Source organism: Spodoptera frugiperda, chromosome 10 (genome assembly GCF_023101765.2).
Source record: "Spodoptera frugiperda isolate SF20-4 chromosome 10, AGI-APGP_CSIRO_Sfru_2.0, whole genome shotgun sequence".
NCBI lineage: Eukaryota > Metazoa > Arthropoda > Insecta > Lepidoptera > Noctuidae > Spodoptera > Spodoptera frugiperda.
Genome location: NC_064221.1, coordinates 4,329,794 through 4,345,677, shown reverse-complemented (window position 1 = coordinate 4,345,677; position 15,884 = coordinate 4,329,794). Strand labels below are relative to the sequence as shown.

The window sequence follows — 15,884 nt, the reverse complement described above, 5'->3', positions numbered from 1 at the left end:
GTGTTAGCAGAGGCCTTTGGTCAGTAGTGGCCACTTATCGGCTGTTGGTGATGATGATAAGTCCATTTATCGAATAAGGCTATGAATTACAAAACATCACGCTACGATTGATAGGAACCGAGTACGAGTAGAGAGTGAAACCCAACGAGAGTAGCTAGCTAGTGCATTTATAAATCTTCTCATTCAGTATCTACGTATAATACCTAGGTATCTACATAATCCATTTAGGTATCCCACGCAAATAAACTTGACCTAAGACCTTGACATAGCATGCAAATTACATTTGCTTATCATAAATCATATTTGCATCCAACATTTGATTACGACACCAATATTTTTGCACATCCATTGCCGCTTATGTAAGGACTTATGTTATCAGAATTTTAACTAGGCGCGCAATGTATGTTGTATGTTGGTGTTGGTATGTTGGTCGGCCAATACGCCAAGTATGTAATTGAATTATAAGGTTGAGAAACAGCATTAAGGAACCAGTTTGTTACAAACATTTGTTGCGAGTGCACGCTTCTTGTGGTTTTGTATCGAGAAAATAATAATGGGTAAGTCACTTTGTAAATTAACAAATCTGATATTAAGAATTGGGATTTTATTTTGACTGGGTTTATGGAAAATGGTAGAGGGTTTGTTGAGAGTGAGAGTTTATTTATTTGGAAGTTACGAAATACTGTCGTAAATCTTCTCGAGAAAGACTGGACCGATTTGGCAAATTTTGGTCTTGAATTATTTATGAAAGTCCAGGGAAGGTTTAAAAGGTGGTTATAGTATCAGCCGGGTCAGCTAGTCTTATAGATTTCGTTTTGTTTACTTTCTATTAGTTATTTAACTTTTACTGGTAGTTGAGTTGATATCTTTATCTCCATTTATTTATATGTGAATTATGTATTATTATTTTGTAGGTTAGATATTTAATTATCGAGTTGATTTTAAATCAGAATATAGTGTGTTCTACTAGGTACGGATTTAATAATTAGTTGGGTACGTTAGCAATTTTATTATTATATTTTTTGTATAGGTATAATAGTCCAACCAGAAAATCTGGTACCAAATTACTTAAGTAGATAAACACATACATAGGTACATATTGTTCTTATATACACGTATATTTACATAGTTGTAAACAGTCTTAGCCTTCCAAATCTTCCATTGAACGCAACACGCATTATAATTATAAAACATTGTTTACTAAAGACATTATTTGAGACTACCTCGTTAGTCTAGTGGTGGGTTCGATTCCCGGGTCGGGTAAAGTATTTGGGCTTTTATAAAAAAAAATGTCAGTAGTAGTCAGACATGGGACTTAAAACACAAATGGTGAAAAGTGAGTGTACAATATATTGCACAGTGACCTTACGTGCCGTAATGTGTATCTACCCATTCGGAGATAAAAGGCGTGAAGATAAAACAAATATCCTTTACTACTAGTTTACTCATTTAGTTTCTCGTTATTGAGATAATTCATGTTATGAATACCTATTGATGATTTTATACATAATTATAATATACTTAATGTAATCAGTAAATATTTACGTACGTTCGTAAATATTAGTTATTTAGGAGTGGAGACATCAGTTTAAACGTAGCTGGGGTTGCTGAACTATAGACACCCTCTACATAAGACGATTTGCCATAAATCACCAGACTTAGCAGAAGAGTTGGTAAACAGAGTTTCAAATGTTCAAATGTTTGTCAGATAGCTAGATTTAAGGGACTAACTACCCAGAGCTGCAGACTACATAGCTGGTTTAACGAGACTTTGGCTTGAAAAGCAGGAGGAGGAACGAGGTGGTTATTAGTCAGTAAGAGTCTGACATTCCCTCTCACTTCGTCCGAGGCGGGAAAAGTGATTGGATGATTTTCACCCACAAAAAAGGGACTAATTACACATTTGGCAGAAATCAGAAAGCAACGCTCTCTGCTAATTATTTGAATCTTTTAAACTGCGATCAGATTTCAATAACCAATATCAATCCAAAATCGATTTTTGACATTAGTTTTAACCGATCTTAATCCAAAACCGATTTTTGACATTAACTCTATAGTTTGTTATATGATCTGTTCTTCCATCGATCTAAGATGGATTGATCGATCCACTTTGTTCTGAGATCGATCTTAATCCAAAATCATTGGAATGATCTTCATTTTTGACAGAAACTCTATAGAACTAATGACAAAAATCGGCAGTTATCAGTTAGTGGACCCTTACAACGCTGGGGTGGTGACATACAAAATGTACCCACTCTGCCGCCCCCCTGCACCCTGCAGCAACAACTAAAACTAATACATACAAAATACTTACGTACTGTCAATGTAAAGGCTCCAAAATCCCGGTGCTTCCCCTTCAGTTTGCTGACTTTCTTGGACTTCATTGAAGTTGATAACGATTCATATTGAGACATCGACATGCTCATTATCACCATTAACATTGTGTTATATTGCCATAAAAAAAAAACAAAAACCAATTCACAGTACACACTAAAATACTTTAATTTTTACGCTTCAGTACAGACACGTCGTGATTTTAAAGGACCAACGAATATATCTTAATAAAATATTTTCGAAAATTAAACTTGGAATAAATATAGGACCGCAATTATTGGGTCGTCATAGAACCCTGATCGATCTGAAGCGATATGAGAAAAATCAAGAATTTCCTACAAAAGGCTATTGTTTCCCTACAATAGCTGTGGCTCCTATAGCCTAAATTATGTGTTTACATACACCAATGCTTATAAACATAAAACAGTACCATAACCTCCCAGGATATACAATAGATTAGTTTACACAGGTCAAGAAGTGATTTTAATAGAAAAATAATATAAATATTTCTTATTTCCGTAGGGTTTTTCAAAAGGCCTATTATCCCCACAGTCATAATTACGCCTTCCCTTCCTCTAATACGTAATCTTCTGATTTATTTCGTTGCGGGATCCAAGACAGTCATTCATGTCCCTGGGACGCGCCGGACTTCAGTGTTCCGGTGTTTTCATGTTTGTATCTACTGTAGATCCTGGCTTACAGGAGTTTGTGAGAGGTTGTGACAAGCTTGTCCAATAAAAAGTCTTACACACAAAAGTCTTAATATCATACACAGGAGACGTTGTTTGTCACGAACAACTACTGGACACAATTTTATCGTTTGGCGCTGCTATGCTGTTTTGGAGCATTAGTTACGTAGCTAATAATATTTTTTCATTACCTAGCTGACGGGCTAAACAGATTTTTAATTTTTATACACCGCCATCATCCCTATTATAATCACAATTAACTTCTCTGTATCTACTAATTCAAAACTTCCTACATACAAAACAGTCCTCAAAATATTTAGTAGGTAGTCAGTATGTATATTTTATGTATAAGTCTATTATTCTTCTTCATTCATATCTGTAAAGGAAAATCCGGTAAGCAACACAATGACCAAATGTCATCGGCTTTTGAATACAACTCGTTTATAGCCATTTAGGTACATTACAAAACAATATTTATTTTATTTTACAAAGATCGAACCATTCATTTAAGTATATTGTCTATTTACTTTTAAACAAGATTTTAGTTGACATGCTTATTGACATTGGTTTAAAACTAAGCGTAGGTAATAGGGTGTAGTATCAGCTCGCCCCCTGGATCTTGCCCCTTCCGATTAAAATGTTCCACTCGCCCCGTTTTTATTATTGTGGTTCGCCCCTTACGAAAACCCTTACGAGTGAAAAATTTAACAATAAAATAATTATGTTGATGCATCGACCCGCCCCTTGCGGCATTTTTTTTTTTTTTTTTTTTTTTTTTGTGAGTGAGGTTACCGGAGGCCCAATTCTCCCCCTTCCCAATCTTCCCCATCCCCGATTCCCGAACAACAACCTTAAATTCCTAACTCCCAAAAAGCCGGCAACGCACTTGTAACGCCTCTGGTGTTTCAAGTGTCCATGGGCGGCGGCGATTGCTTACCATCAGGTAATACGTCTGCTCGGTTACCGGCTTGTTTCATAAAAAAAAATCCCTTTGAATTTTATTGAAGAAGAGAGAGTTTTATAAGAAGAAGAAGAATATTTTATAAACTTAGAGTGCTGACAGTACTTTTAACTAACCAAAAATCGGGGGCGAGTTGGAGTATCTAATAATTTAAGGGGCGAGTTGATGCACTTAGGCAATCAGGGGCGAGCTGAGCCTACACCCTTCGGGAATCGGGGATGGGGTAGGGGGGTAATTGGGCCTCCGGTAACCTCACTCACAACACAAGCGATGTTTCACGTCGGTTTTTTGCGAGGCCGTGGTATCAGGCCGATCGAGCCGGCTCATTCGTGCGACGCATGGCTCCTATGTGAAATTACTGTACGAAATTACTCAGTTATCTTTATTATTTCTTTAACAAGATGCAATAAGTACTGAGCACTGACTCCTTGGTATGACGCCTGCATCGTTTTGCAGCAAATTGGCCTTACTCACCGAGGCTAATAAGTATTAGTCATACTTAGGTAATGGTAGTTTCTGCACCTGTTTGTGTAGCTGTAGTACTAATCATAGTGGGTTTTTTTTTTGAGGGGGTATAATCATCCAATGACTTCTCCCACCTTGGGCGAGGCGAGAGGGAGTGTCAGACTTTTACTGACTATAAACCACCCCGTTCGAACTCATGCTTGTCGAGGCGGAGTCCCGTTTACCCGCTAGGCAGTCCGCAGCTCCGGATGAATCACAGAAGTTAAGGAACAATTTTACTCTTCATGCCATTACATTAATAGGTGCAATTGTCCCCCTAGACAAATGACAATTTTAACGCTACCTACTTAGATAAACGAATGAGTTAATATAGTGTTTTTTATATGTGGTAAATCATCGTAACTAACTCATAACTTTTCCCACCTTGGGTGAGGCGAAAAGGAGCGTCAGACTAGCTCGTACTAACTAAAAACCACCCCGTTCCTACTCACAGTTCGTACTCCTGCTTCGAGCTCTACCGGAGCCACAGTATGATAGGCGTTGACTCCATCAAAAGAGTATCAAGCAAACGAAGGTTGTTTTACTTGTTTTCGTATAAGGGGAATTACACCTACAGAGTTGTTTAAAATGAATCTGCAATAACATAATACGTAAAAGTAATTATATGTCCTGTTATGTACAAACAAGCTGAGATTAAATGATGCAACATAAAGCAATAATAATGTTATTCCCCAACACCCAATACTGCCCCGGTTACCGGCAGATCAGTAATAAATGGCGTCATTATGAGACTGTTGACATTTGTATCTTGTATACCTACCAGCCTACTTACATATTCGTTCGGGGAATAGAATAAAATTAATTTAGTCTCTAACATAAATCACTCTTTTTAATCCCCATCCCCAATTATTACCAAAATGTCTCCACCATTTTTCATAATACTGTATGATAGAGGCTGAACCACTAATGCAGATTCCATACTTTTTTTGAGGTTGGAATATCATCCGACGACTTCTCTCGCCTTGAACGAGGTGATAAGGAAAGACTCTTACTGACTAAAAACCACCCCTGGTAACCCTGATGGTTTTCTGATAGATTCCATACCATTAACACATTGAACGCCGTGGTGGTCACCGGTGACCGACGTTAGCGGAGGATTTTGGCAGTTTTCTATTGGCAGTCAAAGACTTAAATTATAAATATTCTGAAAGAAAATACCACACCTGATACGCAGTCCGATATAATATTAATAAATAATAATTTGATACTTCAATAATCTGCAGCTGCCACAGACAGCAAGGCTAATAATTTGCGTCGAGCTCATGATCCTGCCATTATGCAAACCTGGGGGCCTTATCTGCTAAGCTACGTCATAGCAGACTAAGGCCCCTGATGTCTACCCTTGACACGGTACCAATTAATAAATATACTGCATATATGATATTGATAAACGACTTCATCATTAAGTTATATTTGCTTATACATGGAGCAAAATTGAGCATAAAATTAGGGTCAACTATAAATCGTTACTAAGTTGTCTTACAACTTTTATAAAGTTGCCTTACGACTTTTACAAGGCATGGCAAGAAGTACCTACGTGTGTACGTCGCACACATGCATACAGTAGAGAAGTTTTTAATATTTCTGTGGACGCTCATTACATTTATAGCGATGCCAATAAGTTTATGCATAATTTTACCGACTAAAATGCCTTGCCAGTTTTTCTCTACATTGTATGTATATAAAGCTGAATAGTTTGTTTGAACGCGTTAATCTCCGGAATTGAATACTTAATTCTCGTTTATAATTTTGTGTTTTACAGTCTAATTAGTCTAATCGCTCTAATCGAAGTAGCTCTAATTAATAAAATAACAATGAATGCCTTTAATCCTACCTTATTCTGCGTCGATTGATCAATGATTACTTCTTTTCAATCACATTCATCATCTCCTGGTGTTTCATTCCAGGTTCCGCTACTATCCTGCTGTCTGTCGTGGCCGTGGTGCTGATGGTGTCCTACACTGAAGCTGGTGAGTTCATTTCATGAAATTTTTAAGGGATAAATTCCTAATATCTACTTACTTTAACACCCTAAATGACATGGACGCTTAGTCACGGTGACCGGAGATTTACTCGCGATCCTCGACGCTCGAAGTGTCTCCCGCGACAGCTGGAGCGTGATGTTACTATTCAATCAATAACCCTTTATTGTTACTATAATGTTCCCGCAAATGTACGGAAAATGGTATATTTAAAACTTGAATAAAAACCGAAGTTATTGGTTCTACAATTTTGGTGCCACGATAAAAAATGCTTAAGGTACTAACAGATTATTATATTGTTTTCATCTTTTCTTTTCTGGACTTGACTTCTGAATTTATACCAAAATCCTTTAATGAAGATGTTCAAAAATTAGTGTAACAATAGTTAAGACTGTGTGGGCACTATATCATACAGAAAAAATGTAAAAGTCAAGCCACGTAATTCATATCTATAGACATTCCTGGTACGACCACTTAAGTTAATGATTCAATCAGAGCAGTTAGTACCGTTTATGGTCTGCAATTAGATACTGTTTTAGATAATTTACTTTGTGTAGAAACTACGTCTTTATTGCAACGTATAGTGCAATCGTATTTTCCAGGAAAAATATGTAAGGTAGAGCTACATTTTTATTGCATAACATTTTATACTTTTATTGGGTTTATTCTCTAAAAAGGCTGGCAGGTTGCACAACTTGTATTTGTAAAGCATCACGTACTTATTTGTCATTAACAACAAACTAAGTAGAATTATTATTATCTCCATAAATAGTATACTTTGAAACAAGCTTGTAGCTGTAGTATTCTGTGATATAGCTCCATTAAAGACCTGATGGGCTTTGCTAATTGGCAATATTATTTTTAAATGGGACAACTCCACCACGGTCTTACGAAACCTCTGTAAGCCAGTCATTTAGACTGGCTGACTGGCTTACAGAGGCCCGTGGCCAGTCTACAGTAGATGACAACCATGGAAACACCCGAAAAACTGAAGACCCACGCGTCCCAGGGACTTGTATGACTGTCTTGGAACCCGCAACGAAATAAATCAAGTTTAATTTTATTACAGGAGAAGAAAAGAAATTGGCAACATAATTATCTGATCTAACAAACTTACTTATTTTACAATCTAATTTTCCAGCTGGCAACTGCCCCCTTCCGTCGAAGGTGTACGGCTGCAGCCCCAAGTGCGTGCAGGACTACGAGTGCACCCACGGCAAGGTGTGCTGCTCCAACTCCTGCAACGCCAAGTCCTGCACCGAGCCTGCCGCTAACGGCGCTGGGTCCCACAGCTCCAACAAATACCAGTGTAAGTACTGCCTGTCTTTTTTCTTCGACTCGTGGTTCAAAAGGGTGGCAGAGCTGATTAAGGTCGCAGAAGCCTCTGGATGCCTATTTGTATGGGCCTCTATATGAGGCCGTGGGCGTCTTTTTACTGATAAGCTATTGATGATAATGATCTATTGAAACAAACTTGCTAAACCATGTGAAGAGAGTAGAGTAGAATATGTTTTCGTCACCAGTACCATCCTTTTTTTTGAGGAGGGGAGGTTATCCAATGACTTCACCCACCTTTGGTGAAGCGAGAGGAAGTATCAGACTCTTACTGACTAAATGGACATGTAGAACAGATGGATAAAAGCAGTTTATTTATTTTTTATTTTTTTAAAAAAACGTTGCCCCTCACTTGGATTTTCTCCTGTGTCGTGGGTGCGTTTACAAACATACAAGTTCACATGCACACAGTTTACGAAAGATGTATGCAAAACTAATATGAATGGAATCGTTGGTAGAGAGCACCCTAGACAGACATAATGGAAGACAGGTGTACCTCAAATCTATCTCCCTACTCCCTATATACCTATGTATTTACACAATTTTCATTATGTTTCCAGCGGGTGGAGCCGGCCAGTACTGCGACAATGTGAAGTGCAATTCCTTCGAAGTGTGCAAGATGGACCCCACCACTAAACGCCTGAAGTGCAGCAGACCCTAAGACTGTTTGTTTGTTTGTTAATCTATTATTCTACATAAGTACTCAAATATACTCAATAAAACTCTATCTCTATTAAATTAGTCATTTTTATTTATGGATTTACGGAAAACTAATAGTCAAACGTAATCAAATGTTAGGAAAATAAGCCTAACGGACTGCACGGTTGGCGCGGTGGCTAGGCAACTGGCCGCCGTGCAACTTGTAGCGGGTTCCCGCACGGAGCAACTCTTTGTGTGATCCACAAATTGTTGTTTCGGGTCTGGGTGTCATGTGTATGTGAACTTGTATGTTTGTAAACGCACCCACGACACAGAAAATCCTAGTGTGGGGCAACGTTTAAAAAAAAATAAAGATTAAATTATATTTAAACAATTTTATGATATTAAATTAAATCTTTTTGTGTGTTATTGTCTATGTATTAACTACATATTTATAACTAGCTTTTGCCCACGGCTACCTAATATTATTGTTATGTTAGTTACGTTTAATTTTAATTGTGGTTACACAAATATTCCTAACTCGTATGCACTGAGTCATTTCCAAGTAGATATAATATACCTATGGAGAGCCAAAGGGGTAATATATAAGGACAAGAGGATGTTTAGTTTCATTCTAAAGTGTACATTGGTAAACAACAAACAAGTATCTGTGCAGTGGAAATATTATTGAAACACAAAGTTGTGTTATTATAACATCGTCTGGAATATGGGTGAGTACTACTTTAAACTGTATTAAAGAATCAGTATTAATATAATAATTAGTTTATTACAATGCACATTCACAGATGTAGTTAAACTAAAATTCAAATTGAAATTTTAAGTCCCAGAAAGCATTTTTGAAACTTGAATAACATATTATGTTATTAAGTTATTTAATTATTGTTCCTAACTATACATATTTTTCTTAATTAATTTATTTACACAAGCAGTCGATTAATACACTATACACCAGCTAAAGTGCTAAACTAACTATAGGTAAATTGAATTTTTGTCAAGTATTTACATAAGAGGAATATTTTACTCCATTCACTTACGACTCAGAAAATACTAACTATAACTACTAATTATACCTTATTATTATTGCAACACATAATGAAATAAGGAAAACAATGCAGATGTATAATTATTATTGTGAGAGAGCCATGCTTCGGCACGAATGGACCGGCTCGAGCGGAGTGCTCAAAGCTACAACAATCCTCAGATTCCTAACCCCCAAAAGTGCGGCAACGTATTCGTAACGTAACACCTGGCTCTGATCCGGGGCTGCGGACTACCTAGCGGGTTTACCGGGGCTCCGGCTCGAAAAGCAGGAGAAGGAACGGGGTGGTTTTTAGTCAGTAAGAGTCTGACACTCCCTCTCGCCTCGCCCAAGGCGAGAAAAGTCATTGGATGATTTTCCCCCCACAAAAAAAAAAAAAAAAAAAAAAAAACGTAACACCTGGCTGTGGTGTTTCAGATGTCCAAGGGCGGCGCCGATTGCTAACTATCTGCTCATTTACCGACATATCACCTTAAAAAAAATCGATGATAATGTTTTTTTTTATCTTACAGGTCCTCTAAAGATCATCATCTTCTTCGCAGTTACTCTCCTGGTCTCAGGTACAGTTAAACTATTCAGAATTTCCAATGACGTCTTTCTCCCTTGAGTCATAAGGAAATTTTATGTACCTAGTCATGACAATCTGCCTCGTTGGTCGAGTGGTTGCAAGTGCGACTGCCGTACAAGGGGTCTCGGGATCGATTCCCGAGTCGGACAAAGTATTACTGGGCTTTTTTCGATTTTCCGAAAATTTCTCAGTAGTAGCACGGAGTCTGGAATTGTGTCCAGTATAATTATGGCAATAGGCTCACCCCCTATTACATGGGACTTATAACACAAATGGTGAAAAGTGGGTGTACACTGTATAGCGGCATTACGTGTCGTAATGAGCACCTTTTTCTAACCCTTCGGGGATAAAAGGCGTGACGTTGCGTTGCTTTTTGTTTTTCAATGCAATTTCTAAAGATCTTTTTATATTATAGCTGCAATGGCGTTCGGCGGTTGTCCCCCGAAGAACAGGGTGACAAACCCCAAGCCAGTGTGTCACTCTGACGCGGACTGTCAGAAGTGGGGACAGATCTGCTGCCCCAACCAGTTCAACACCAAGTCTTGTACCCACCGCGCACCTTGGAGGAGGTAGACTTGCTGAGGAGGTAAAGATTTGCTTCTGGTAAACACCCTAAGTTTATACGTATGTTTATGACATAGTCAAAGTCAAATCATTTATTCCAATTAAACCATAAATTAATTATTATGTTATCGGCTTACACACGTAACTGTTTGACGAGGAACTCGACTATTTTCAAGCCATGCTAGAGGCTCATATTCATGGGCAACATTCCGCGACACACGACGCGGCGATTGTCGCGCTGCTACATCGATAACATAATAATGAATTTAGTATGTCTCACGAAAGTTATAATAAAATTATAAACCATAAATGCTTAGATATTTTTGAAATGTCAACAAAGAAAGAAATAAATAATAGTCTGTCAGTCTGTCCGTCTGTGAAGCTAGCGTGCTCGTTCCAAAGTGTAGCTTCGAATGGATATAATGAGTGTATGAGTGTACATATACATATAGTCTGAATAGTATATATTTTTGGGATACGTCCACCACAACCTTCCAAACCGCTGCAACTCCTGTAAGCCAGGATCTACAGTAGATATAAACATGAAAACACCGGAACACTGAAATCCGGCGAGTCCTAGGGAAATAAATGACTGTCTTTGATCCCGCAAGTCGCAACGAAACAAATCAGAAGATGACTGTTATTAGAGGAAAAGAAAAAGACAAAACTGAATAGTATATGCTAATGTTTTTTTTTTTCTTTAGGTAAGGGTCATGCTTGCTGCCCATCCGGTCTGAGGAGAAACCTTGTTCAGCCTATACTTGACCAGCGAGAGGAATCTGAAGACCAAAAGTCTGAAGCGCTCTTCTCTTGTTTATAAATTATAAACTTTAAAACACTAAATAATAAATAAGCTTGTCATATATTTGAAAAATAAACTGTATGTAGCAAACAAATGACTTTATTTAATTAAACCACCGTTATTAAGCCAAAAGTGTTTTTTATTTCTCTTTGAATTTGAACACTCTTTACAAATACGGCATTGCAACTGCCGCGCCACATGTTCGTAATATTCCTAGACAACATACAATATTACAGCTTTTCTGTGGTCAAGGAACACAGAATTTAAATATCTACTTGATTTATTGAATTAATTATTTTCTTTGAAAACAATATTTTTCGTTGAAATATTTAGTTGTATTAATTACACATTATTGGTAGATAAAATGCTAACCTAGATAATAAAAGGCAAGGAGAAAATATTCTGTACCCTATTATATCCTTGACATTTATTTAGGTACCAGCTGCAGCCCGCGTCATCGTCCGCGTAAAATAGTGAGTAATGACTTCTGACAGAATTTGAGCTTTTGAGTTTTTTCTAAATTATATGTACCCTATAAGTTACTCCTTAATACATCAACTATCTGCCATTAAAAGTTCAGTCCAAATTGGTCCAGCCATTTCAGAGATTAGGCGGAACAAACAAACAGACAGTCAAGAATTGTAAAAACTGTGATTTGGGTATATGTATCGTGTGTATATCCATTTGCATGTGGTAAAAAGCGATTATTTCGAATATTACAATCCAACAGACACTCCAATTTTATTTATTAATCTAGACTAGATTTCTACCTAGTTTTCATCTACTTTCTTAGACAGCAAGTACAACTCTGTTAACAAAAATAGATACAATAATAAATCACACGGTGAGCTTATTAAAAAGTAATATTTCATTTCTTGTTCTGGGGGTTAATTCTCAAAGCCATTCGATACTAGTGAAGGAAAAGCCTTTAACAGTTTTTTGTTGGCGGTGAAGGTGTTAAATATTTTCACTCGATTACTTATATTATTCGTTTTTTATGGTAGGTATAAGTCAGTAAACGAGCAGACGGATCACCTGATGGTAATTGGTAAGTAATTGCCGCCAAACACCAGAGGCGTTACAAGTTGCCGGCCTTTTGGAGGTTAGGAATTAAGGGGTTCTTGGGGAATCGGGGATTGGGAAGATTGGACAGGGGGGTAATTGGGCCTCCGGTAACCTTACTCACACAACGAAACACAACGCAAGCGTTGTTTCATGTCGGTTTTCTGTGAGGTCGTGGTATCACTCCGGTCCAGTCGGTCCATTCGTGCCGAAACATGGCTCTCCCACAGTTGAATACTATATATTTTAACAGGCATGTATTTTAATTTCAATAATGATTTTGTAACTGGTCGATCTTGAAGCCATATTCAGGTACCTAGGTATGTACTTAATTAAGGTGGCAGTAATGCAATAAGTACGTTATGGATGTATTTATGTAGGTATGATTGAGTGAAATTTTCCTTATGTCCATGTCGGTAGTTTAAAGTTTAAGTTAGGTAACAAACCTGTATACATTTAATTTAGGTACTTCACACTCATTTATTTGGAAATTATCCACATATAATGCATAAAAACAGGAAACTTGTTTTCATGTGAAACATTTTAGTTAATAAAAGGAAATACGTGTTGTGTAAGGAGGATAACTAAATAGTTTGGTCAATATTAGTATTAAGTTCACTCCACTGTCAATCACCATACCACTACTTAGGTACTTATAGCTTCAAAAGGTTACATATAGGTAAACAAAAAAATAAAGAAAAATAAATAGGGATGATGATTAGGGGTATGAAAATTAAAAAAAGTATTTAGTCCGTCAGTTAGGTAATGAAAAATAATTTTGAAGTGGCAGCAAATACGTCATTTCTACGTATAAAATGTACCTAGAAGTTACGTCACGCGATATTTCAAATCGATATTCGGAAGTATTTGTTTCCGTAAGAAAATAAAAAATACGTATCAAATATATTTTAAAACAATCTAAAAGACGTTAAAATAAAAAAAAAAAAATAGTCATCTACCCTATTCGATTAGATTTGGTAATACGCCCCTTCGGTCTCCTAGATCGCGTTTATTCGATACCGGCTTGGTTCTTAGGCAGAATGCTAGTAACTCCTTTGCCACTGAAGCAAGCTCACGCTTGACGTTTGCTCACCAGATTGCCGCGCAAACCGCGAACACGCGAAAATATCATTTCGATATTTGAAATATATTTTTTATCTGTATTTAAATTTAAAATTGTGGTCACGCGATTGTTGAATTATGTTTCAAATTATAATTGAAGTTTGTGTTGTTTAAAGTGTAAAGTTAGTAATTTAAAGTTTTCTGATAAAGTTATATCTAATTTTAATCTATATTTTTGTTTCTATCAGGCTTCTCCCGTGTTCCCATAGGGTATAAAAAGTAACCTTTATATTATTCCAGACTATGACCTGCCCCTGTTTCATATTTCATCCAGATCGTTTCAACTGTTTTGACATGAAGGAGTAATAAACATATAAATATTCGCATTTATAAAATTAGTAGGAAATAGTAAATATCTAAAAAATGGAATAAATAAAAATATTCACAATTGGTTGCTATTTTAAAAACAATTTTTTTCATTCCTATTTTTGAATACATACAGGACGGAAGACGTTTCCAGCCGACTTTCGTGAAATCATTTTATGTTCAGCCAACCGGGATCTCCGATCTGAAAGTCATTGGGCAGTCAGGATGGCAATAGATGTTTTTCCACTGACAAGATGATGATGAGAACAATCTATCCCACTATCACACTAATATTATAAATATGAAAGTTTGTTTAGATGTTTGCCCGTTAATCACGCTGAAACTATTGAACAGATTTTGATGAAAGCTATACATACAGGCAGGGTATGAGCTGACTTGTGTGATGAGATATTTTTTATCACATAGGAACGCGGGCGAAGCTCCTACCAGGAGTGATCTAATAGTTTTCTCTTCTTTCTTTTTATTCTAAACACACAATAACCTATGACTAAGATACTATATCATAAAATTACCGCTAGCAAACATACTAAACTTATTACAATAGGGATGATGACGGGGTATGAAAATTAAAAATCTATTTAGTCCATCAGTTACGTAACGTATTTTTTATTTTATCATAAAAGATAACAATTCTTAGATAAAACGAATCAAAGTTTGAAAGTGGAAGCAAATACGTCATGTCCTATAAGTGTACCTAGTAGTGACGTCAAGCAATATTTCAAATCAATGTACATATTATCAAAATAATTCGTTTCCGTAAGAAAATCAAGAAATACGTGTCTAATATTTTAAAATAATCTATCATTTTACGGTAGTGGACGCAGATTAGGACCATCAATAATTTAGAATGCCTTGTGAAAATAATACACAATGCATAGACTTCTCTATTACCATATTACCGAAAGCGAACCGATACGACCTTCAAACCAAAAAGAGAATATTCCTTTTTAAAAGGCAGCCTCGCACCTGTGACTCCTCTGGTGTTGCGGGTGTCCATGGGCGGCACTGGTCGCTTACCATCAGGTGACTCGTTTGCCACCTATTCCATAAAAAAAGCAAAGGTCTCCCTATACTTAATAACAATTTCACATTCTTTGAGCACCCGTCAGTATTGAATCGATACTCGTTGACTTATTCACACAGATATCTAGCATCGCCCATAAATATCGATGCATCGAACGCAGTCTGTCATTACCGACGGCTGCAGGCACTATTGAAACACAATTTCACCAGTTTCTGCTACTAATGATAGATTGTTTCGTTTCTCAGTAGCTCGTTTTATGTTTTGTTATATGGAATTTTGTGGTAGTAGGTGATTACGGTCTTGTTAGCAATGTAGGTAGTGGATAGACTATGAATTTTTTAATTTGATAACGAAAGGGGATTATTTCTATATGTGCTTATAATATATACTTATATATTTCTTAAGGACTGCTAGACAGAGATAGTTTTACATATAGGCTACTTTTCATCGCGTCACGTCATCGTAAATAGGTGTACCCGGTAGCAGTAGCTAAAACTTAGGTAATATACCTACATATCGACGCTGGAAAGGCAAAATGTATTAACCGCCATTATATGAATTGTTCAGTAGAGCGATTTGAAGTTTCAAATTTTGCAAAAAAAATCATAACTACTTAATTAATTACTGGAGCTTTTTCATTGAAAATCAAAATAGTTATTACAAATAATGTTTACTATGAAATGTAATAATAGAAAATAATCTAGGTGTCTTCGTGTCCAAGATTTTGGAGTTAATACAACGCAGGCCCATAATCTTGGTTAGGTAAAATTGACTTAAGTCAGTTAACCATACTCACCGTGTCCAGGTAAAAGATGTTTTAACGAACAAAAAGCTGCATAAAATGAGCTAGAAAAATGTGTTATATTCTATGGGAAATTGACTTATGTGTA

General features: G+C 36.7%; 1 protein-coding gene across 1 annotated transcript; it reads left to right on the top strand.

Annotated features, from left to right (window-relative positions):
- The first annotated feature begins 406 nt into the window (after window positions 1–406).
- On the top strand, window positions 407–8,564 carry LOC118277733 (waprin-Thr1). Its single transcript, XM_035596646.2, has 4 exons — window positions 407–557; window positions 6,417–6,479; window positions 7,633–7,800; window positions 8,387–8,564. The coding sequence occupies exons 1-4, from the start codon at window positions 554–556 to the stop codon at window positions 8,485–8,487; spliced, it is 336 nt and encodes a 111-aa protein (XP_035452539.1). The 5' UTR covers window positions 407–553; the 3' UTR covers window positions 8,488–8,564.
- Window positions 8,565–15,884: the final 7,320 nt, after the last annotated feature.

Coding starts and splice junctions, on each gene's coding strand:
- LOC118277733 (XM_035596646.2), top strand. Junction 6,480..7,632: donor GGTGTCCTACACTGAAGCTG/GTGAGTTCATTT, acceptor CTAATTTTCCAG/CTGGCAACTGCCCCCTTCCG. Junction 7,801..8,386: donor CAGCTCCAACAAATACCAGT/GTAAGTACTGCC, acceptor TTATGTTTCCAG/CGGGTGGAGCCGGCCAGTAC.